Source organism: Leptidea sinapis, chromosome 21 (assembly GCF_905404315.1).
Source record: "Leptidea sinapis chromosome 21, ilLepSina1.1, whole genome shotgun sequence".
In the NCBI taxonomy this organism is placed as follows: Eukaryota; Metazoa; Arthropoda; class Insecta; order Lepidoptera; family Pieridae; genus Leptidea; species Leptidea sinapis.
In genome coordinates this window covers 8,954,507-8,979,608 of record NC_066285.1, presented here as the reverse complement: position 1 = coordinate 8,979,608, position 25,102 = coordinate 8,954,507, and the positions used below count along the sequence as shown (strand labels likewise).

The following is a 25,102-nucleotide window of genomic DNA, read 5'->3' as shown; positions in this document are numbered from 1 at the left end:
TGATTACTGGATATGCCCTGGTAGATCGCTAAGAAGAGAGAAGAATCCTACCTACATTCAATATTTGATCACCAGTGCGCCATATTATTGATGATGAGCCGCTAGTGGCGCTACCTCCAGCCACCTATAGTTTTTCATAGAAGGTAATATTCATCATACTTAGTCGGTATCTATGTTGTGCATTTTCAGCCTGTTGTATATCACACCACCTGCGCCCTGCAGTTAGGAAGCGAAATTATTTTTGGCTTGATAGTCGCACTTGGCACTTCCTCCAGTGAGACATTTTTCTTTTGCATTTTCAGGGACACCACCAGGGTCAACACTCTAGGCAAGTGGCGCGTCATGTACCTACCGGTCTTTCCACAAAAAAGACTGGTATAATCTACGGATTGCTTAGTCTAAGTTGAAGTCTCACCTGTAATATGGTTGCTTTGTTTCCATGGTAACAACTGCATCGAAGGGATGTCCTCTGCTGGGAAAGGTACCGAGGGACGATATCGAGGATAGCCATTGGATCGTGAATGTGTTAGTTGAGCCTCTGTAATAAGATGGATGTTTATAAGACAGCGATATGTCATGCACATCAACTGCATGCTAGTGTATCCTATAACCCGTAAAACATTTTATGATAATGTTGTTGAGAGGTAAAAAAAACAATATGAAGGAAATACCTACTTGTAAAATAAAGTAGCAGGTATTTACCACAGTAACATAGCATATTATTGAAATAACACTTGGTAAACGTTATGAAGTTTCATAAGTTCGTTAAGGGGCTATGACATGGGGAGAAGAACTTCCATCTTTTAAATCATATAATTGAAAAATTTGCTTAGCTTTTTTATACATTGCCATAAAATTTTAGGTGGTCTGCTCAGAATCAGTCAAGAACCATGCACCTTCCTTTATTACCTTCTATATAACCTGCTATAGGTAACCTGGTAAGGCATTAACATCTTTGATTGGTGGACAGGTAAGTAACCTATCCACCTCCTAATTTATTTCTTGTTGGTTGAAAAATGATGTGTATTTCAAAAGAGCTTGAAATATGCTTGTGTTCACCACAATACACTTTAAACCTTCAGGTATTAAAATTGAAAAGAATAATGTTATACGGCATTTATGTTTCAAATTATGCGAATGACGGTAGTTACGAAAATCGACTAGGCGGACTTCTATCGACCAACGATTTGATGTGTAATAAAATTCACGATAAAACCTTGAATTGTTTTATAGTTGTCTTTTACTTGCTTTGAAAGTCCCTGGTAAGCGGTGAATGGCCGCGGGTCGGTCGTTCTGGAACATCCACAAGATCCCCAACTCCATGGGAGTAGCTGTGTGCTGGTGTTGCCACGTGCACATGGGACACAAACTGCGCCCTTGCAGTCACTAAGGATAGCTGAAAGGAGCTTGCTAAAAGGATCATCACTGCTGCTTTCTGAAACAAAAGCAAATGCAATCAAATAAGTTACATAAAAAATACATAATACAGGGTTGAGTAAGGGTTCTACCGTTAAACGGGACCCAGTGCTCTGTGAACGGCTGGATCACTTGGCGTTGCGTGGAGACGTCGCTTCATTATGTGTCTTCTACCACATTTATCACGGGGAGTGTTCCGAAGAGCTATTTCAGCTGATTCCTGCCGCCGAATTCCCCCTTCGCACAAAACCACAAAATAGGATATCATCCCCATCTGGATGTGTGGCGGTCAACCACAGTGTGTTTTTCAAGTAGCTTTCTCCTACGTACCTACTACAAAACTGTGGAATGAGCTTCCTTGTTCGGTGTTTCCGGAACAATACGACATGGGTACCTCCAAAAACAGCGCGTACGACTTCCTTAAAGACCAGCAACGCTGCTGTAATTCCTCTGGTGTTGCAAGAGAATGTGGGCGGCGGTGATCACTTAACACTAGGTGACCCGTACGCTCGTTTGTCCTCCTTTACCATAAAAAATAGACCTATTGAGAACATAACAAGAACAGTAATAATTTAAATAAAACGATTAACGTAATCTTTAACGTTATAGAAAAAGTAATTAAACGATATATAGATTATATTGATTTTAGGCGCTTCAGCTCTTGTATTTTAAGGTGCAGTTTAGTATAAATCTACCATTACTATAAATCTACCAAAAAAAAAACTGATTCAACAGAAACCATTTACGAGAAAAATAAAAACACTTAATACAACAAAAAATTATAACATGAAAATTTCAGTAAATTCACAAATTTTATTCCCACATGAATTCTTGCACTACTATAATATTAAATCTACCTTTTGTACTGCTAACGTAGGTATGATGAAAGAATTGAACAACATTCTTATTTATTTCGACATAAATGTGCTTTAATGTCTGTGTTATTTTATAATTTTACTAGTTTTAACTTTAATTTAACCAGACGTTGTCCTGTACACACGTCTTAAATTTGAAAAATCAGTCCAGCCGTTAGGAGGAGTTCACTATGTATGTTAGTGAACTATGTTAGTGCAGGAGAATTATATTATATGGACGGATTTTCAATAGAATCTTAATCAATCTCAAATTCACTGGAACACACAAAAAATCATCAAAATCGGTCCAGCCGTTTAGGAGGTAGTTCAATTGCGAATCTAAACCATTCTCGAATCCAGCTGAAGACACACACCAATCTCAAATTCACTGGAACACACAAAAAAATCATCAAAATCGGTCCAGCCGTTTAGGAGGTAGTTCAATTGAATCTAAACCATCCTCGAATCCACCTGAAGAAACACAGAAAGTTTCATCAGAATCGGTCCAGCCGTCTAGGAGGAGTTCAGTGACATACACACACACACAAGAATTATATATATAAAGATTTTACAAAGCGCTACTTGTGACATTCGTGTGTGGCGTCATTTGTTGGAAGTACGCCGTTACCCGCTATTAATTTAATATGGCAATATTTCTGTGTATTTTTTATTGTACTTTCATATGAAAAAAAAAGGGTTTACAATACATTTTTTGGTATGGAAGATCAACGCTGGTTGCGACAGTACCTAATCAGAATTATCAATATTATAGATGAAGTGTGACCAAACTCACTCTGAAGTATAATTTGTTTTGTTTATGTTTGTTCTGTATCATTATGTTAATATTTCTATTCATTAACCATCTCTCTATACATTGAAAGATACGCTTATTTACATTTATTCAAACAAAACAATCTTATAACTATATTTACAATACTATGATTACATAAAATTAAAACTATCAGTACCTATAATAGGTACGTGGAAGCGTACTAAGAATACTGGCAGCATTTCCGCGTTGGATAGCTAGGCTGATCCGTTGACCGAAATAGCTGCCAGTGCTTGGGTTTCCAGTAGCCTTATTGAGGCGCGAAGATAGATTCATTTCCTTTTCTTTTTTATTTGTACATATTCCGCGCCTCTGGGCCCCACGGGCTAAATGTCTCGACACCAAACGGCACAAAGATGTATGGCTCACTGTAACCGACATATTTGCGACGTCTTAAGGAAGAAGGAGCCAGAGTGTCGACGCTAATCCCTTCCCACACTAGTTCCCTTCACCGTGCCATTATTATTATTAGTAATTATGTAATTAAATATTGTTTCAATAATTTTATATAAGATTTGTGAGAAGTCGAATGGGTAATAATTTTGTTACTCTCCAGTACAAAAAATAGTTACTAGTTATACGTATTATCTCTTAAATCTTTCTTCATAACCCAATCTTTTTTTAGTAATTAAAAACTATTGGTGTTCATAATAAAGGAAAAATTATATTCATATTTTTTCTTTACTTATTCTGTAAGGCTTTCCTATTCGCCAAATATCATGATTTTAGGTGAATGGGAAGTATCTATCCTATGGGTTTCGATTACCGCCGTGTCTGTACATAGACAAACGCACAGGCAGACATTGAAGTTATCCAACAAGAGTGCTGTTTCTACATATACGGAGGAGGATGAAAAAGGATTTTTGTCTCCAACTCATATAGGTAGAGTAGTAGAAGTAGATAACAAATAATACTTTGTAACTAAAATTTATTAATTTATTTATTAAAGCCTGTCGGGGAGCTTGTAAATTAAATCACCGACTCGATCTTTACTTTAGTTTATTACTTTTACACTCGTAAGCACTCAGAAGTGAGTATAACCCCAAGACTTATCAGTTATAATTAATATAATACAAGTAAATGCCTATTACACTCGCGGGTAAAATTTGCGTCTGTATTTTCGACTCGCGTCCTTTTGTTGTCAAGTGTCTATATCTATCTCCCTCTTATGTGATCAGTTGGCACTCCAAACAATCCTGGTTTGCCAACTTAATGTGGATGCAATCGCTACAAGCCTACATAAAACTATTACTAATTAATTTACAATATTTTATATATCATCCCACTGCTGGGCAAAGGCCTCCCCCTTCATCTTGCATTCGTCCTTATTGTTTGCTGTGCGGGACCATATCATTTCCTCGTAATTTATTAGATCGTCTCTCCATCTAGTACCAGGTCTACCTCTTCTTCTTTTGGCATCTAATGGGTACCAATTTGTTGCTATACTGGTCCATCTTTCCTTACTGGCCCTTGATATGTGGTCGGCCTAATTCCATTTTGTAGTTTTTGCGATTCTTATTAAGTATGTCTTTTAACTTTATTGCCGTATTTCATACCAAAACCCAAATACCAAAAACAAAAGAAAAAACCAAGCCCTTCGTAATATGAAATAGAATATATGGATAATCAATATGCCAATAAAAATATGGATATACGAGTATTACATAAACTACTTTGTTTACAAGACAGCTAGGTATGTCAAAGTCGAGATTTCTTTGAACCAGTAGGGAGATACATATTGAGCGCTTGCGAACATTCAAAATATGTCGATTTATTTGACTTGACTATCATAACGGCTGGGCTTTATGCCCCTTAATTAGCCACATGAATCTAGAAGCTAGAAGGTTTCAAAGAAGTCAGCCTTTACTTGTGAAGTTACAGGGTTGACTTTTTTTAGGAGGTTGACTCATCAATTCCAAATTAAATAATAAGCTGAAAATCTATTTTTATTTAGAAATTCAGTCAATTGAGAAACTGAAGCCTAATTGAACAACCCGCACCTGGCATGTTCATTAGTGAATCACTACTAATCATACACTCATAGCTCCACCCGGATCCGACGTAATTAAATCCCCATTTGTCAGTACATTGATATCAAATACCGTTACACTATCATTAGGTATGTGTATTTTAATATTTTAACATTTATTTCACGCACAAAGTGAAACTCACATGAAATACCGGCGTCAGGTATCAGCCTAGTGCAAAACCTAGTCTAACGGCGAATGTCATGAACATTCGCCACACTAAGCCTTCAGAACCCAAAATCATAATATAGTCCAAGATCCCAGGGACTCCAAACGTTACTTATCTTCTCAAAAAATACGACCAATCCGCGGTGTCTGAGCCCTATGCCATAAGTACAGTTTAGACAATAAACTACAGCGAGCCTTGTTTTCGTGGGACGTAAAGAAACCGAGCGGGCCGGATGTAATTTCTCGCATCGTGCTCAGAACGTGGGTCCCTCCGTCAGTTGACGCCGGTGCTAAGACGTGTATTCCGGCAGTCATATTTAAAATATCCGTCCATCCGATGTAATAAAAGGAGATAGTTTGGATCCGGCAAACTACTTACAGGCCTTTTGTTTTGTTGACGAGTTCCGAAAGAAACTTGATTCTTCTATCGAGTCCTCTCTTGAAAGAGTCGCCTAAATGGGGTAAAGTGAACCTTGTCCAATTTTTTTATCAATAACGTAGTCGAAAAATTGAGCACGGATATACTTCCTTAGTTTAACTTACGGATACATTGCTGTCACCGTTTAATGAAAAGATCTTATTTATCCATAGTTATGTCCAATATAGTTATAGTCCAATGCTAACTGTCGATAGGTTATTGAAATGTAAGTAAGCGTAAAAGGAGTTTTTCTACCCCTTATAAGTTAAACTAAGGATAGATAGGTTATTGAAAACCAGAGAAAATTAACAGAGACTGAGAAACTGTGGGAGTCTTAGATGACATTTATATAGTCTTTAAAATTAATAGAAATATAATTTTTTTTTTTTTATTTTGTAATTGTTAATCCTAACAGCGTCAATCAAATCAAACTGCGCCTACACACAGATTGTGCCAGTTATCTCATTCAATTGAATCTGATGAATGGTGCAATACCTGTGTGTTCCTTTTGCTGTAACCGACTGACTTTAGTAAGAACTAAAGCACGAATGTACCGACTAGTTAACAACTTGACTTATAAATTGGGGGTAAAACAATCCTTCTATTTTTTTAAATATATCATTAACAATCCATATATATACCAAACAACACAGCAGAAAGTAAATGTGGAAGTTTATATGTGAAAACGCCCCTGAAATCCGACACGAAAGGCGGAAGAATCTACCGCTAACACTACCCATGCAACTTATCCATTATTGTAGGTATCTGGTCTGTCACCAAGAGACCTGGGGTGACAGACGATAGGTGGGTAGGGGAGAGGGTGCGTATCTATGGATATTTGCACACAATAGGTAAAATACATATTTGTTACTCAGCCGGAATGACCGAATAGATCTCAATGAAATTTGGCACAGAGTTAGATTTATAATTTTGAATAGCAGCACACAGGGTACTTTAGATCCCCGAACAATGTTCCTGTGGCATGGATTCGTTTTGGTTTTTCACAGAGATTCAACATGGGTTCTGGTCCACTTTACTTTACGTTTTGGTGACTTTACCCGACGAGAGATCAGCGGAGTAGAGGTATTACTTTTTTTTGGTTAGATGATAGAACTGTTGGTATCTATGATGCAAACCGCGGTCAAAACGGCTTAGCGATATTTGTCAACAACAGACAATATCTGTTGATACGATCACGAACTAACTCACACGATCACTCGCTAATGTAATGATTACACGAAAATATCACCAAAATCGGTCCAGCCCTTTTGGAGTCCAAAAGAAACATACATATACATATATGGTTTGTGACCCTGACTACTAAGCTAGAGCAATCATTTATTTGATGAATATGAATGTTTGTTTCCGAGTTATGGATGTTTATATGTATTTATGTATGTTTAAGTAAGTATATTTATTAAAACAAAACAAATCTTATATATTTACAATACTATGACTACATAAAATTAAAACTGTCATTACGTGGAAGTGTACCTAAAATACTGGCAGCATTTCCGCGTTGGATAGCTAGGCTGATCCGTTGACCGAGATAGCTACCAGCGCTTGGGTTTCCAGTAGCCTTATTGAGGCGCGAAGATAGTATTTTGAAGTAAGTATATTGTATTGAGTATATCGTTATCTTGTACCCATAGTACAGGCTATGCCTAGTTTGGGGCAAGATAATTTGTGTCAATATTATTATCAGTATTATTTTTATAGATGGCTCGAAAATAAAATAAAGTCGAAAGTTAATCGTAAATGAAGCTAAGCTATTGTGACCATCTGCCTGCTATCAAGTGAACCCTATGCTCATTCACTAATCACTATTTCATACTGTTAATTATATATTTTGTATTTACATTATAGCTTATTATTACTATCTATAATCATTAATTATTGCAGGTCAAGTGCTGACCCAGGAAACATTATTTTGCCATATAAATTAGGTAATATTAATTAACTTAGTCAAAGTTAAATAAACTTTATTCAGTTATACTAAGCGTTTTTGAATCGTCACTACAAATATTTCTTTTAAATTACAGTATTTACCATATGATACTCAACGGCCACTCTTTTCAATCAAATAGAGTATTTTACAATGGCTGTAAATCACAAATTAGTTTGTAAGGTGATGCATCCAATATATGAATCGTGTTTAAATAATAAAAAGTAATAAAGAATTTACTACTTTTAGTATAAATATAAATTATCGTATATTGGATGCATCAAACTTTAGAGCTTGAATAATTTCTAAATACTAATAATACTTAATTGATTAACGGCCGTTTTCAATAACCTATCTACCCTTAGTTTATCTTACGGATACATTGCTGTCACCGTTTAATTACAAGATCTTATCTATCCATAGTTATGTCCAATGCTATCTGTCAATAGGTTATTGAAATGTAAGTAAGCGTAAAAGGATAGATTTGTCTACGTAGATAGGTTATTGAAAACGGCCGTAAATTAATAATGAAATTACCCCGCGCCCGCTCATTGTATGAATTGTCATATGTAATGAAATATCATTGCCGGAATTATTTGTATTACGAATATATTATGTATTATTCTGTCAAAAATATCAGTTCGGGATAAGTAATCACCATCAAGCATCACATATTAAAACCTTTTTCGAAACACGCTGTATCTTATGGTACAAGTATTTGTTCCGATTGGTTCAGTAGATTTCGTAGTATCATCATCATCGTCAGCCGGAAGACGTCCACTGCTGGACAAAGGCCTCCCCAAAGATCTCCACGACGATCGGTCCTGCGCTGCCCTCATCCAACGTATTCCGACGATCTTGACCAGATCGTCGGTCCATTTTGTGGGGGCCTACCAACACTGCGTTTTCCAGTACGTGGTCGCCATTCGATGACTTTTCTGCTCCACCGGCCATCTGTCCGTCGAACTATGTGCCCTGCCCACTGCCACTTCGGTTTCGCAATTCATTTCGCAGTATTACCGAAGGAAAAAAAGGTCTCCATTTATTAGTATTTAAAATAATAGCCTTTGTTAACTCGTCTAATAATGAGGTTCCATCTCTGACCTTGGGTGTAGCATCATATTTTATTGTATGCCTTTAATGAGAGCAGACATTCGCGCCGGAGCAAGGTTACTTAGCTGTTACAAATGTTTCAATACCTTCCTACTAAATATAATTTGTCAGAATCGTGTCCTCATAGACAATGAGAGAGACCTCTAACGTACTGCACGTAGGGCGTCAAAAGTGATATATGTTACCGGTAATTTTTATTAAATATAATTAAATTTTTCAATGTCAATCATTTTTTACCTTGGATTAAGGATTGGTCTCCGCTGCGCTCCAACTAGATAGTTAGATCCGCAGGTATAGTCGCAAAGTGCGGCAACTAATACTACGTCCAAGCGGGCGTACTCGAGCCAGTCTCGAACAATGTGTGCCGTTGGCGTGCCACATGTTCTGTTAAACTTTGCTACTAATTGAAACTAAAATGCCGGGTTGCGTAGTAAAACTTTTTAAAAATAATACTACAAGAAATAAGTAAGACACTGGGATCACATATCATCAGTAATTATTTTGTATTTTATTAATTTCAATGTAAAATAACACGAAGCGTATGCTACAAAATTTGAAAGAAGTCAAGATGCCACGCATACATGCATCTAATAGTTGCCGTAATAAATAAGCTATTGTTCTTAAGTAGTGCGGTATCTAGCTGGAGCGAAGCGGAGAACAATCCCTAATCTTATTATTTTCCATAATACACTCCTTTACACATATACACACTTTAAAAATCTACTAAAAACAATTGTCTGTCCTGTTTATGATAGTATCTGTATGTATAAAAAATTGACATTCATTTCCGTGAACAAGATGAATAAATTGATTTTGATTTGATTTTTAATTTCCATCAACATAATTTAACTTCAGAAATGTAAATTATTGTTTCTATCTATGCATTATTTACTCTCTTATTTATCTCTTATAAGTATGTTTGTATATTTGACTACAGTATATATAAAATATATTGTGTATGTGTGTATATTTTTGACAATTTCTTACCCTTTTAATATTTGCAAATTTACGACATCACGAATAAATTATGAATGTGATTGTGAAAAAAGATCGCCAAATATTTTAAGTATTTAAAAAAAACTCGATGAAATTTTTAACTGGTTAATTATTTGCGTATATATTTCATGCGTTATTTCTCATCTGCCGTGCTTTTGATACTAAATCACTACTTATTGCTGGGGGTCCATAATTCACCTGCGTGGTGTTTAACGCGGCTGTTTTACTTCTAGCACTTTCTTATTTAGATTTCTAAGCGTAACGGATTTTATTCCCGCTGTGAATATTGTATATTATACCACGTCTGGGAGTATGTAAAACATGATTGGTTGCAGTTTCTCAATAGAAAAAATAAATACATACTAGCTGATACCCCGCGACGTCGTTCGCGTACGTATTTTTACACATTGGGTAACATTGCTGGACTTTTAGTAGGGATCCCTGGATTTTTATAGCCTATAACACTCGGGGATAATCCCAACAGTGAAAGAATTATTCAAATCGGTTCAGTAGTTGCGGAGCCTATTCAATGCAAACAAACAAACAATCAAATCTTTCCGCTTTATAATGTCTATTAGTGTAGATTAAACTTTAAAAAAACCTTTAACGTACCTAACGTTATAAATACGATCGATCAGTAGATTTTAAATAATACCAAACTAATTTTTTTTTAAATATAAAACAAAAAGAAGGAAATAATACCTTAATGCCCCCCCCCCCCCCCCCCCACATGTCACAATGCCGGTTTTCATCCTGTTTTCGCTTGCGAAGCTCAGTTGCCCTCTCAATAATATAAATATTATACATATCCTTTAAGAACTTTCAAAGAATAATTCATATTTACACACGTAACTACATATAGTTACCGTGCAATAGTATCGTCAAATTCGTGTATTTATAATTAGGTCATAGCTTGTCATGTCTGATCTGGCGTCTACCATGATTCAATCTAAATCATCTCATACCTCAAGGTTCGTGCTTTTATTTGGGCATTCTATTTTATGGCTATACGTGACTGTATGCTTTACATTCGCTTTCGTAACTTGAAATATATTTCTATCTATAGACTTAATAGCCTACTGGAGATGGCAATGACGTCATTCGAGGCTGTGTGATATCAAATCAGTGACGAGAGCACGTGGTACGCTTGTTACGCTGGTTGTGTCATCATGTCGTGTTCTCCTGCGATATAGTCGACGAGATCGTGAACAAACTTCTGTCTCAAAAATAGAGACTATGCAAATGATATTGGACTGTTTAAATTTAGTGCAGATCAATCGTACAAAGTCACAGGTTTGTGCGTTCACTGTTAGTCTATTAAAATATTTCTCCTTTTGTTCAAATTCAAATATTTTTATTCAAAATAGGATTCAAAATCATTTATTGAACGTCAAAAACTACCACCCATTCAAAATAGACTGCCTCAGACCTGAGAAGAAAGGGTGCAAGAAACTTTTGAAAAAAGGTTTTCTTTTAATAAAAATATGGATTACAATGTAATATCATACAATAAACATTTATAATTAAAGAGCCTGAGGCTGTCATTTCCAGTCTGTGGTATCATTAAGAAAATCGTTTATGCTATAGTAACCTCTCCCACACAAACGTTTTTTAACAATACTTTTAAATTCTGTAACCGATTAATTGTGTTGTACATTTTCTGGGATCATATTGTAGAAGCATCGGACATCATCATCACTTTAAAATGCAAAATTTAATCTGCACTACGTTGATTTCTGGCATACCTTAATCGCGCAACCTTTTGCATATTATATGCTAGTATACGCACTTTTCCTAGTAATTTACTGTTTTCCAGAATCTAAATGGCTTAAGAACCTTCAAGCATAGAACATACTCTAACTTTCTATTCATCAGCATCGACAGCGTATGATGCCAAGGGGCAGTTTTCACGTGGAATCAGGCGAGGCAAACTGGCAAAATTACATAGCACATACATCTGAAACATATAACTGAAAAGCTTCTGTAAAAAAAAGGAAATAATATTTATAATTAAACTCTTAAATAGAGTTAAAGTTTTGGGGATTGTGGTACATATTCCTCGAATGTACGTTCAAAAATTTCTGATTTCCGAGCAACATATCTATCACTGTAGCTCAGTAATCATAATCCACTCTCTTTTTAAGTCAATTTGGCAAGGAATGTGGCTTCTGGTTTTCTGAAGTATTAAAATTATGCTGAATTACGCTAGGACAGGTCCTAGCTAGCTAGCTATGTAATTATCTAGCTAAATGTTACAGTTTAATAATTAATTAATATAATGGGCTGTCCGATTTGATGCTGCTGAAACTTCTATATATACGATAGTCGAAACAGGAAGCAGTTATTATTAAGCGTGATTTTTATCCAATACTTTAGTATCAAATCGTTCTCTTTGTTAAATACTTAAAGGTTCAAAGTAGGAATAATTATGAGGTGTTTAAAACATACGACATCTTTGTCATGGTAGACTTAAGCCATATGCTCGATGGCCGCAATAAGCTGTATTGGAAGGAGTAGGTCTCAAAACGAACACGGACAAGACGAAGATCATGTCTTATGTCCATGTCGCACCTACTCCCGTTAAATTGTTTAGGAGTACATCTATCTCGGAAAAACAATCCAGTTAGGCAGGTCCAATTTCGCGAAAGACGTCACTTGTCGAATCCAACACGGATGGGCAGCGTTCGGGAAGTTCTGTACTATCTGTGGGCATTAGGCATGAGCTCAGAGGGCAATGGAGAGAGCTATGCTCGGAGTTTCCCTGCGAGATCGAATCAGAAATGAGGAAATGCGTAGGAGAACCAAAGTCACGCAGACAGACAGTGGGCTATGGCCCAGATGGATGTGAAACTGAATTGGCAGTGGGCAGGGCACATAGCTCAACGGACAGATGGCCGTTGGGCCAGTAAATGGCGAACTTTGGGGTTTGTTCAGCTGCAATTCCGAAATGAGGATGATGAATAACATACTACAAATTCACTTAGAATAGTAAGAATCATTCGAGTCCTACTAATATAAATCTTACTATTAACACATCAAGTGTTCGCTCAGTTGATGTATTATAGTCGTTAAATTCCAAAAAAGATAAGTATTTCAATGTTTAAGTATTATTGTTATTTTGACCCCTGAGTTGTGAGAAACGTCACATTAAAAGCACTCACAGAATTATCATTGTCATGTTACTTCTGCTTAAAAAACAAGATTACTTGTCTTAAGAATTGCGATTTGCGAATGTTTCTTCGAAATCGTTACATGATTTTGAAGTAAATTATAATAATAACATCAACAATCCAATGTACAAGGGAAGATAATGGTGGAATTTGTATTTTTTTTTCAATCGACGTAAGTTAAGAAAAGCTGATGTCAATAACTTAATATATAACTGACATATTTATTATTCAAACAAAACAAATCTTATAACTATATTTACAATACTACGACTCCATAAAATTAAAACTATCATTACGTGGAAGCGTACCAAGAATACTGGCAGCATTACCACGTTGGATAGCAAGGCTGATCCGTTGACCGAAATAGCTGCCACCGCTTGGGTTTCCAGTAGCCTTATTGAGGCGCGAAGAGAGTATTTTGAACATTCTCCGCGCCTCTGGGCCCCACGAGCCAAGTATATGTAACTTAATTTTTGAAGTGTAACTTCTTTAGGTGCGTTGAACATTTTAGTGATGGGAAAAACAATAATTAACAACATTGCTACCTCTAACGTTACCGACACTTCTGTATGTAAGCATGTACATAAATTGTGAATTCGTGACACTTCAAATATTCTCCATTTCAAAGACTTGTATTTAAATCAAATAAAAATACATATAGTTGCAATTTTTTATGATTTACGTTGAATCCAATGGTAGCTGTCAACTCGAACGCAAAATGTAACCGAAAACGCATAAGTTCTACAATACCTTATGAATTAATAAGTAACCAAAGCCTTTATACAATACCTTATTTTATAAAATTTATTGAATTAGGCGTTGCTTTGCGGAAATCCATAATTATACAAATGATTTAAGTTTTCTTTAGTGTTAATTCTGCCAATATTTGTTTTTAAAACAACTCGACACGTGTTTCGCCTCTACACGAGGCATCCTCAGGACGTGTTGTCTCGCCAAAATCTGCCAGAGTCTCGTGCCAGTGAATTGTTTTAAAAACAAATATTGGCGGAATTAACACTAAAGAAAACTTAAATCATTTGTATACCTTATTTTATGTTTGAATTTCCTTGGCTGGGGATAGAAAGGCTTTGATCATTTTTTTTGTTTGGGTCATCTTATGGAACGAATTGAACATTTGTACTCAATTTCATTTAAAGTAAAGCGACTATTAGTACATGGTATGTCATTATGTTTTAATCTATTATATAAAATTCTCATGTCGCGGTGTTTGTAGTTAAACTCCTTCAAAACGGCTTGACCGATTCTCATGCAATTTTGAGTGCATATTGGGTGCATAGGGGTATGAAAAATAGATGTTGGCTGATTCTCAGACCCAATATGCACACCAAATTTCGTATAAATCGATTTAATCGTTTCGGTGGAGATTGGTAACAAACACCGTGACTCGAGAATTGTATGTATTAGATAATGATATTAAATGCCTTTATTCAGACAAGATTTACAAAATGTTTTAGTTAACCTACAATATTTACATTGAAATAAAATTAAGACTCCCTCAAATGCCTCCAAAGGCAAAGGCCTCCTCCAAATTCCACCATAAATTTCTAACCCCCGTAGTTCTAGACCAGGTGCCACCTGCCACAGTTCTTACTTGGTCCACTCATCTTGTGGACTTCGACCTGTGTACCAATGCATTAATGTTTAACTCCATTTTGACTGTCTCTGATTTTATATCCAGCCCACTTCCATTTAAGTTTCTACCACCTACATAAGTTATAATTTTTTAGGTGAAGTATCTACTTTTCTTAATTTGCTTATTATTTCTATTTCAGTCTTTTCATTTTCGAGATTCCTCGCAGAAGTTAGGGAAAACTTTTAATAAATTTTTAACTAAAATATAATATAACTAGCTGACCCGACAGACGTTGTTCTGTAAATAATTAAAAAAATACTGTTTTATAGGACTTTGCCTATAATATTTCAAAACATCAAGAATTATTTCGTATGCTCCTTGTTGTTATAATGAAATTGTTTCACAGTGGAACTGTCAAACCGTGCGTCACTAAATTCTCTCATAGAAAACATGTCCATACAATACAAATATTGAAAATAAAAATAATTATGGGTCCCAAATCGAAATAAAAACTATCCTATCTCTCAAGCTGGACCAAACTGCACTCCATGAAGTAATCCCCACTAAAATCCGTTCATCACTTTAGGAGTTCATCGCGGACAAACAACGTGTCACGTAATTTATATAATATATTAAGAATAATAATATTGACACACTCTTACACAAATTCTCTTGCCCCAAACTAGACACAGCCTGTAATTATGGGTGCAAGACAACATCCATGTAAACATCCATGATTCGGAAACAAAGATATATGTGATGACCTACCGGGATGCGAACCCGGGATCTCTAGCTCAGTAGGCAGGGACACTAACCACTGAGCTATAGGGGTCGTCAATATGCAGTTGTTAGAATAAATTGAATTTTATAATTCTGAAATGCTTATGAGATCCCTTTGAGAAAAGAAGTCATTATTATATCAATTATACTTGATTCTTATATAGGGATATCAACGCTAGCAGGTAAAAGCTACTATACTATGAAAAGAAATAAATTATAATGGAATTTGTGGCAACCCTAATTGCGGTTATAAATTTAAGGTAATATTGTATTGGCAAGGATTTTGAATGCTCGTCCCCTTCACAAACCGTATGTAGAGCATTTGTTACTCGATACTTTATGAGTACTTAGGTATTTGAGATGCCTACGTAACCAATAGTTTAACTTTATGCGACAGATTGCATTACTAATTCTAAATTATAAATTGTCTAACTTGAATTCATATAGAAATTTAATCGTCAAAAGTCTACCCAAGTTAGTCCCTAGATGTAAGCCTTAATTAAAAAACTGGTAGAAATAAAAATCCTAGCTTCGATAATACCTACATAAAGCATGTTGTGGAAAACGATATTTTTTTTTGAACATTATGATATTGTTGCCATATTAAACATAAAAATTAATATTCGATATTTTGTGCTAACACAATTTATGTTGCTAATTATATTTTAAATCGCACTTTTGTGGTTATAAATAAAAAAATCACACAATTCAGAACCTTCACCTTTTTTGTAATGTCGGTTGAAAATTACTTCGACATTTGTTTCTTTATAAGGGATTATGACGACAAACTAGTTAAGGGTCAACAAGCACCTGGCGCCCGTATCGAGAGGCACTTGGTCTGCTATGAGATTTTTTATTTAATTACTTATAGATAAGTATTTGAATAGGCAAGGTAATTTCTATAAGCCCTGTTTAAAAGAGGACTTCTGGTCGAGAGGGCTTGCTAGATCTCAAATTTTTCTTCGGCTTAACACGATATGGTAGAATTAGGACTTTATTGTTAGAATTTTTGGGAATAGAAAAAAGTCACAAGGTGCCAGATCGGGACTGTATGCAGGATGGCACATAAGTTCTACATTTTTCACCTTAAAAAATTCGTGTGTCTGTCTGGCCGTGTGGGACTAACATTGTCGTAGATGATACGGCGTAAACGCCGGTTATTTTTACGCAGTTCTTCAATAACTTTCGGCAAATAAATGGTCGTGTACCAGTCACTATTCACGGTACGACGATTCTCTAAAGCAACTTTTCACGCGAGCCGCATTGGTAGGTTTCGGCTCACCTTAAAAGACCCATACGCTCGATTGCTGCTTTCTTTGAGATCGTTGCAATAAATCCATGTTTCGTCATCTGTTAGGTATTATGTCCCACACCGAATTCTTTGAATCTGGTAAGTATGGCATTGCACCAAGAATAGCGGTCCGTTTTTTGAGCCTCGGTGAATTTGTGTGGGATCCACCGCGAGCGTAGCTTTCTCACACCCAAATGTTTGTGCAGGATCGACTGTATTTAACTCATGCTTACGTCTAAGGATGACCGAATCAAATGGTAGGTCACATGCCTAACTGTTTCGATCGTACGGCGCACAGCATCGATGTTTTTGTTGTTCACAGCGGTGGACGGGCGACCATTGCGTGATTCTTCACTGAGGTTGACTCGACCGCGCTTGAAATCCGCAAACCAGCTATAAATAGTCGTCTGGCATGGTGCTTCATCGCCAAAAGCAGATTGAAGCCAAGTGAGGCTCTGCTGAACTGTCAAATTACAGTTAAAATCGTAGAAAATCATATTACGAAATTTTTCCCGAGTTAAATCCATGTTAATGTAGACACGCAATTTTTAAAATGGCGCCACAATGTAAAAACTATTGACAGTCAGATAAAACAAATTGCATTCTATAGAATGCCAAAGTGTTCCATTTTCAAATGTTATAATTACTTTTTAAATATTGTTTGTGTAACTGGCCAGTTCCGGAAACTTTTAGTGCGCCCTATGTACTAGTGTAAACTATTTTTGCTACCTGTATGTAAATAATATAATTTTGAAACATTTTAATTATTTATTGTAATATTTGAGAAATAAAGTAATATTTATTTACTATATTTTTTATAGTGTTCAAACATAACCGTTACATGATGACCTATCGATCACGAGTTGCTGTGTCCAAGATCCCCCCTTAACTTTGAACTTTCACCGGAAAACGGTGGAGGGGAGAAGGTTCATAAGAATTATTTCTGTTATTATTGTGATTATTTTGTAATCGAATCTTATGAATATTTATACAATTCAAAATTTTAAAACACAAATAAAATTTTATTGCTATAGTTATACCAATTATAAAATTTACAACACCACCATTGAGTAGTTACCAATAATCAAAATAAGTATATTAATTACCTACGAATTTACTTAATACCCGCTTGTGCCTGCGACTTTATGTGCGTGGAATTCCAAATTGGGTTTAGATAGGAATATGAAATGTATCATTATAAAAAAATTAAGATTTTAAATTTTCATTTTTTGATGTTATTTGTTTTATAAATGTTTTAGTATTGTTCTAACCACACTTTTAAATTAAATTGCAAATATCTTAAATAGCGATAACATATATTTATTATACTTATATAAAGTTCCTTATCTTATATATAAAATTCTAGTGTCACAATGTTCGTTCCCGTACTCCTCCGAAACGGCTTGACCGATTCTCATGAAATTTTGTAAGCATATTGAGTAGGTCTGAGAATCGGCCAACATCTATTTTTCATACCCATAAATGTTAAGGGTGGACCACACGATTTTTTTTTTAATTTTTTTAACATTTTTTTTTAAATTTTGATTGATTATGAGTCAGCATTAAAAAATACATACAACTTAAATTTTTTACCCATCTACGATCAACAGTTACTTTTGTATCGCGATTTTAATATCGGCAATACAACGTTTGCTGGGTCAGCTAGTATGAAATAAAATTCATACGATCGTAACAAAATAAAAACTGTGCAGTGAATCCTTTGTAAGGAATACATTCTGAATGTGTTCGGGCAATACGCAGAAACTACTGAATAGATTTAATATATATCTAACGTGGAGAGATTTGTTTTTTTAACCGACTTCAAAAAGGAGGAGGTTCTCAATTCGTCGGTATGTTTTTTATGTTTGATACCTAAGAACTTTCGACTGGATGAACCGATCTTGATAATAATAATTTGATGGGGACAATGATTCCAATAATAGCAATAATTGTGGCTAGAATTAGATTAATTAATTAGATTGTATAAAAATATGCAATTATTTTTATACTTTTTAGTGCATATTATATCTATTGCTTGGAGCGCAGTGTTTTTCAAGTCGGTTGTTTATAGATAAAAAAAATAGTACCTAATGAATAAACACATTAACCATTTGATCGATTAAAACTCAGTAGTGATAGTCATAGTGAAAAAAAAATAAAGGCCGACATTTACTAGTTTATTAGTGGATAAGACAGAAGGCGTGACAGCTTAGTTCAACAATCGGTCACTGGGCTCTCGGCCTATTTACTTGATATAGGTACTTTACGTAACAATAATTGGCGAGCTGTTGTTATTAAATTGTTACGTACTCAGTAAATGTTTAAGATCGATAAATAGGATATTAAACATAGTATATAGTTACTTAAAGTAGGTACCTATGTGTACCTCTTGCAGCTTGTGGCAAACAGGATGTAAGTACTACCTACGTAATAAGAGTCGGTACTGCCTGAGTAAAAATCGAAATTTAGTTTAGTACTAGCAGCGAAACCCGGCGTTGCTCGGCTAAATTACATCGCATGTTTAATTGCTAATGTCAGTTGCACGCATTTTGGAACACCCCAGATCATTTCCGAAATTTTTAGAATTTTCTAGACCGTTTCACATCAATTTCATCAATTGTACACATTTTGGAACATTCTAGATCATTCCAGAAAGTCTTAGAACTTTCTAGATCATTCCAGAAAGCCTTAGAACTTTCTAGATTGATTACATCAGTTGATTACATTCTGGATTTTTCTAGATTATTCCCGAGATTTTCAGAATTTTACAGCAGTTTACATTAGTTAGAGAAGGACAGATTTATATAATTTCACATTTTTGCCACCCACAACCACCCACTTTCAACTATACCGACCAAACTCCCCTATGCACATCAGGGGACCGAGGGGTATTTGCCATCCCAACGGGAATTTGATCGAAGTTGCGGATGATAGAGAACACCATGAACATACGTACGAATATTAGCATTTTATATAATATATCAAGATGAAACAGTCATTTCACATAATTGAATTGAATACTAGTAGTCTAATCCGGCTAAGTTTGAAAGCGAACAGTTGCATAAAACGTAATGGATTACGGCTATCTCCGTTTTTTACTAGATTATAGCCGTTTGTCAATCTTTCAATGACTGCACGTTTCATACAATCGAGTGAATCGCTTTTTTGTTTCGAGAGTTTCGCGAACAAGAAAATTATTATACAGGACATGGAACAACTGATGGTGTCATAATAGCGGAACTTACGTAAGGTTCTTTCGAGTCTGACAGACTTATTAACATGATCATTTTTAAGAAAAAAAAAATAACTCACGACTTGTAAGTATCATACCATTCGATTGTATAAAATTCCGAAGTAATGACTAGCAAATACAATATTATAAACTAGCTGACCCGACGTTGTTTCGTCATTTATTTATTTTATTTATTTATTAAAGCACACCACATCATTAACAATACAATTTTCTCGATCTTATGTTACAATTAGAAGTTCTAAAGTATAGGACCCTTATGGTGAACATAAAAATTACAAATAATGCTCCCTAATTACTTCTGAAAAATAGAACTAATACTATCGCTACAATTAAAACAAAATAAGAAATGTTAGTATAAATTATAAATTTAACTTATAATTGAAATAATGGAGACGAAAATAAAGAATAACTACATATTTGACTAATGCAGATTGAGTACCGGCTAAGTGATTAACAACACTTTCATTAAATGCACCAGTGGAAGGCTCCTTTGCACAGGATGCCGGCAAGATTACCAAAACAGCGCCTATTTCTGCCGTGAAGCAGAAATGTGTAAGCATTATTGTGTTTCGGTCTGAAGGCCGCCGTAGCTAGTGAAATTACTGGGCAGATGAGACTTAATATCTTCTTTCTCAAGGTGACGAGCGCAATTGTAGTGCCGCTCAGAATTTTTGGGTTTTCCAAGAATCCTGAGTGGCACTGCATTGTAATGAGCAGGGCGTATCAATTACCATTAGCTGAACGTCCTTCTCGTCTCGTCCCTTATTTTCATAAAAAAATGGGCGGATGTAGGTGGCTTTTCTTAGAGTCAGTTCTTAGCTGACCTATTATACTCGGCGAAAGGTTTACTAAATTTCAGGCCTACGCCTTATCGTTCCAGACTTCCAGAGATAGCATCATGAGTTAATATATAGGTGTGTATATATATAGATTATATAGAAGATATATGCCTAGTAGCTGTCTGTAAGGATAGATTACGTTTTCTTCCAACTTTCCAATGCATATGTACGCATATAAAGTGTCACGTAACTAATCGCTTAGTCATCGTCACATAGTTATCCAGTGCCTACGTTATTTGTATTGAATAGTGTTTATAAAGTCATTATTCAGTTTATAATAGTCTTCCATAAAATTAACGATGAAAAGCCACATTAATTTAGAATGTTTATTATATTCAATATTCGATATTTGATTTAGAATTTAGGTTTGTGTCTACAACAACAAAAAGTTATCTTACAAATTAGGTAAGATTATGTCTTGACAACTGGAGAAATTTCATTAGTTTACTGAAAAATGCTACCTTTTCAGGCGATTGTATGAACTTTTTATATTAAAAAAACAAAAACCAACCAAACATGTACAAATCAGCTTAAATATTAAAAATAAGTTGCTTAGAGATGTCACATCAATATCTAATGATCTACCGTATTTATATCGGGGAGTGCTAACATTACCTACGTCATTTTTGCAAGAACCTTTACCCCTTATAGGAACTCTGTGGAATCAACTACGCTATTATCGTCCTATGGCCGATAGGAGAACCTAATCTGTATATCCTATCGCGTAAAGGATGAAAGATTTGACCTAGGAAAAACTAGTTTGTCCTAAATCTGGTTTTGGCCGGTATCATAGTAAACACTAAATTATAATTATAGGTATTATATTCATATATTGTAAACCAGCTATTCCCGTTACCTCATCAGCTTGGACTTAAATCTTTAACGGCACAATAATATAAGCTAAAACGCAACAAAACTCTGTTTGTCCGCAAGTATGACAATTTACACGACTCATTAATATGGTGTTTGTTAAGTGGGAATGTTGTAGATTGGATTCGATAATAACGCAGGTCAACTTACCAGCGTAAGTCAAGCTCAACCAATTCTAACGTAGCTCTTGAATGTCTAATAACCCTTCCTTGAATACCAGTAAAAAATTCAAATATTCGAATTACCAGAAATGTTGGCGCAGAAGTTACTTGAGCAATGTAAAAGAAGAGCACGAAAAGCAAATCACAGTCAAATCTACGCCTACAATAGCCATGGCTATTTGTCTTTGGCCCTTTTTATGGTTACTGGGAAACATCAGCTCACGGGAAGCTGCAGGTAACTTTACTTGGTGGAAAAACTTATTTTTGCATAAATTGAAAATAAATTACTACCACTAGATATGTATATCCAATTACTAGTTCAGTTTCCGATGGAAAACGATGTTCGTTCAAATCAGAATCATTTTGATTGCTCAAAACCGCATGGAAATTGACGTTCTATTAACAACCTGCAGACAAGTAGAATTGTCGGAGGAAATTGTTGATTAAAGTTGTTTAGCCGCCAGAAATTAAATGACTGTTTTGTGGAGTGTTCAGTGTACCTATAGTGCAATCGAGTCGTGTCGTGAGCTGCACGAACTGAGAAATAATTAGCTGAAGATATCTAGAGCTGTTTGATGGCGCGAATTGATACATGAAGTACCATATAGGGTTGACAACTTCTGGAAGAAATGGAGTATGTATGTTTCAGAGAGGGCAAATAAAAAAAGGGGTGTGCTTTAGACCTTACGACTGAAATAAAACAAAATATTAATTTATAATATTGTCCGAGAACGAAATGAAATTACGAAATAAGTAATCAAGAAATTACCGTTGGCGTAACGCTAGTGTTTCTTCGTTTTTGGCTTTATTATTGTCTGTAGAACACACAGAAATTAGTATTCTTTAAAAAATATATTCAATGTAGAGTTTTTACTTTGATACGATTTTATCATATTATAATTATTGAATTATTATTATTATTATAACCTAACATCTAAAAGATTTCAATCCATAATGATGGTATTTTCATAAACATTACACCCTTTAAATTTTGTTGCCCGCATTTCCCTTATTTCTATCCTTTCGCCACCCGTGAAATCCTATTTATTTACTTTTTTGCTAGTTCATAAGTCAAATTTATTTATTGTTGAAATATCAAAACTACATAATCCTATGTACCTAATTATATAAAATTTGAGAATTCGTCATAAGTTTCATCTTCGAATCTGGTTTTTTATATTCGGATCAATATTATAGCTATCTACATGGGGCACACTAAAAGTTTTGTCCTTCTAGATAATCGGAACTATTTGAATTTCGAATGTTATGTTTTTTGAAACGTTGCAACCTTCTTGGTAATAAAAAAACAACTGGCGGGAAATCATTTGTCAATTGTTTTTTTATCACACATCAAAGTTCTACGTACGCAACGAAAATGGAATTAAGTCGAAAAGATTTTAGAGCGATGATTTTTTTTTATTTTAAAAGTTCAGACTCTGCCGCTCGTCTTCAAAATGCTTTTGGGAGAGAAGCACCGTGAGGCGATTTGAGAGAGGACGGGTTTCTTTACATGACGAATTTCGTGAAGGGTGGCCTTCAACTACCGTCAACGAAACTAATGTGGCTACTGTTAAGCGGCTAATTGAAGAAAACCCGTGGATTACCTATGAGGCAATTCGAGGACTATTGGTGGTTGGTATGAGCAAAATTCAGAAAATTTTACACGAAGAATTGAAAGTTCGGAAACTTTGTAGTCGTTGGATCCCTCATGAACTAACAGCGCAGCAGAAGCGGGCTCGCGTGGAATGGTGCTAATGAAGTACGACCACGGTCATTCTAATGCTGTTTATGACATTGTCACAGGAGACGAAACCTGGATTTATTGTTTTGAACCCGAACAAAAACAGCAATCATGTGAATGGGTGGTTGAAAATGAGAACAGGCCAACAAAAGTGAGGCAGGCGAGAAACGTTAGTAAAAAAATTATCGCATTTTTTTCCCACTGCTCCACACACTCTTAACAATGCCACTTGAAGATCAAAAAAATGTTAATGCGAATATTCTACGATTTGTTTACCCAGGGTGTTAACAAAAGTTCGCGAAAGACGACCAAAAAGCCGCGTTCTCCTACATCAGGACAACTCTTCTTCACACACGGCCAACAAAACTATGTCGTTTATAGCTACTGAAAAAGTACAACTCGTCACCCATCCTGCATATAGCTCCGACCTAGCACACTGTGATGTCTGTATTTTCCCCAGAATCAAAGGTTTGATGAGATTTTTCACTTTTACCAATTCCGAAGAGGCAGTGATAGCGTTCAATCAGCACGTAGAAAACATGCATTCAGATCTGTGTTCCTCCTGTTTTAAAAAATGGGTCGATCACATGAAAAAATGTTTAAAATGTAAAGGAGAGTATTTTAAAAAGCAATAAACATAATTGGTTATAACATGTTCTTTCTTTAAGTTACGCAAAACTTTTAGTGTGATCTACGTATTGTCAAAACTCTATCATAAAACTTAGATCATTGTTTTTGGAAGAGGAAGGCCCCTCCTATACCTTTTCGAATAATTAAACTAAATATTCAGGTGTAGCAAACATAAAAATAAACACAAATTGAGAACATTTCCTTCTTGATCAACTTAATTGGTTATTGCCAAGAAATATTCGGGAAATAAATATTGTGTAGGTATTAATTGCTGTGTCATTGAAAGATCGTGAATGCAAACACCTACTAGATATATATGATATTCATTAGATTGTAGGTCATACCATCCCATATCAATCACAAATATATAAACAAGGTTGGTTTTTAATTGATTGAGTTAAATATTTTCACGTCTGTGATTCACGATATTACGTGATTAAGCGTTTAATTAGAACGAGTATTTATTATCTCAAGGACTTACAATGGGTCAAAGAATAACAGATCAAAAAGGAGGTAAGTTGTCTTTTGCCTTGGGATTATTCTTTAATGTTTTTATTTAATCTACTGTAGCATATAGTAGGTAATTTCTTTCATTAACAGCTTATCGATTCACTCGATTGACAGATGACAGATATAATCTTGTTAAAAACGTAGATAGCCGAAATACCCTACGTTTTAAGCAACTGTTTGCTTTCAAAATTAGCCGGATTATACTTCGTCGCCAATCGTCATACTTTAATTACTACTATTTCAAACTTATGTCAAATCACTGCACTTTTTCATACTAAACTAAATTTCAATTTTTACTTATTACTTACGTATTACGTAGTATTAGCTCTTATTACGTAGTATTTACATCCTCTTTGTTGATTTACGCAAGATTAACGCGAGTGTTACACATCAAAATAAAACACTTTTTATAAGGATTAAAACGCGTGTACTTAATTGTAATTGTGTTTTTTACATGAGACATTTGCGTAAAAGTTATATTTTTACTATTAATTTAG

The 25,102-nt window shown here is 35.1% G+C and overlaps 1 protein-coding gene across 1 annotated transcript in view; it reads right to left on the bottom strand.

Annotated features, from left to right (window-relative positions):
* Positions 1–25,102, bottom strand: part of LOC126970672 (uncharacterized) — a 36,878-nt gene that overhangs the window by 4,446 nt on the left and 7,330 nt on the right. Inside the window, exons 2-3 of the mRNA XM_050816761.1 lie at positions 1,249–1,435; positions 416–538 (exon numbers count right to left, since the gene is read on the bottom strand). Of these exons, the coding sequence (XP_050672718.1) occupies positions 416–538; positions 1,249–1,435 (310 nt within the window). The remainder of the gene's footprint in view (positions 1–415; positions 539–1,248; positions 1,436–25,102) is intronic.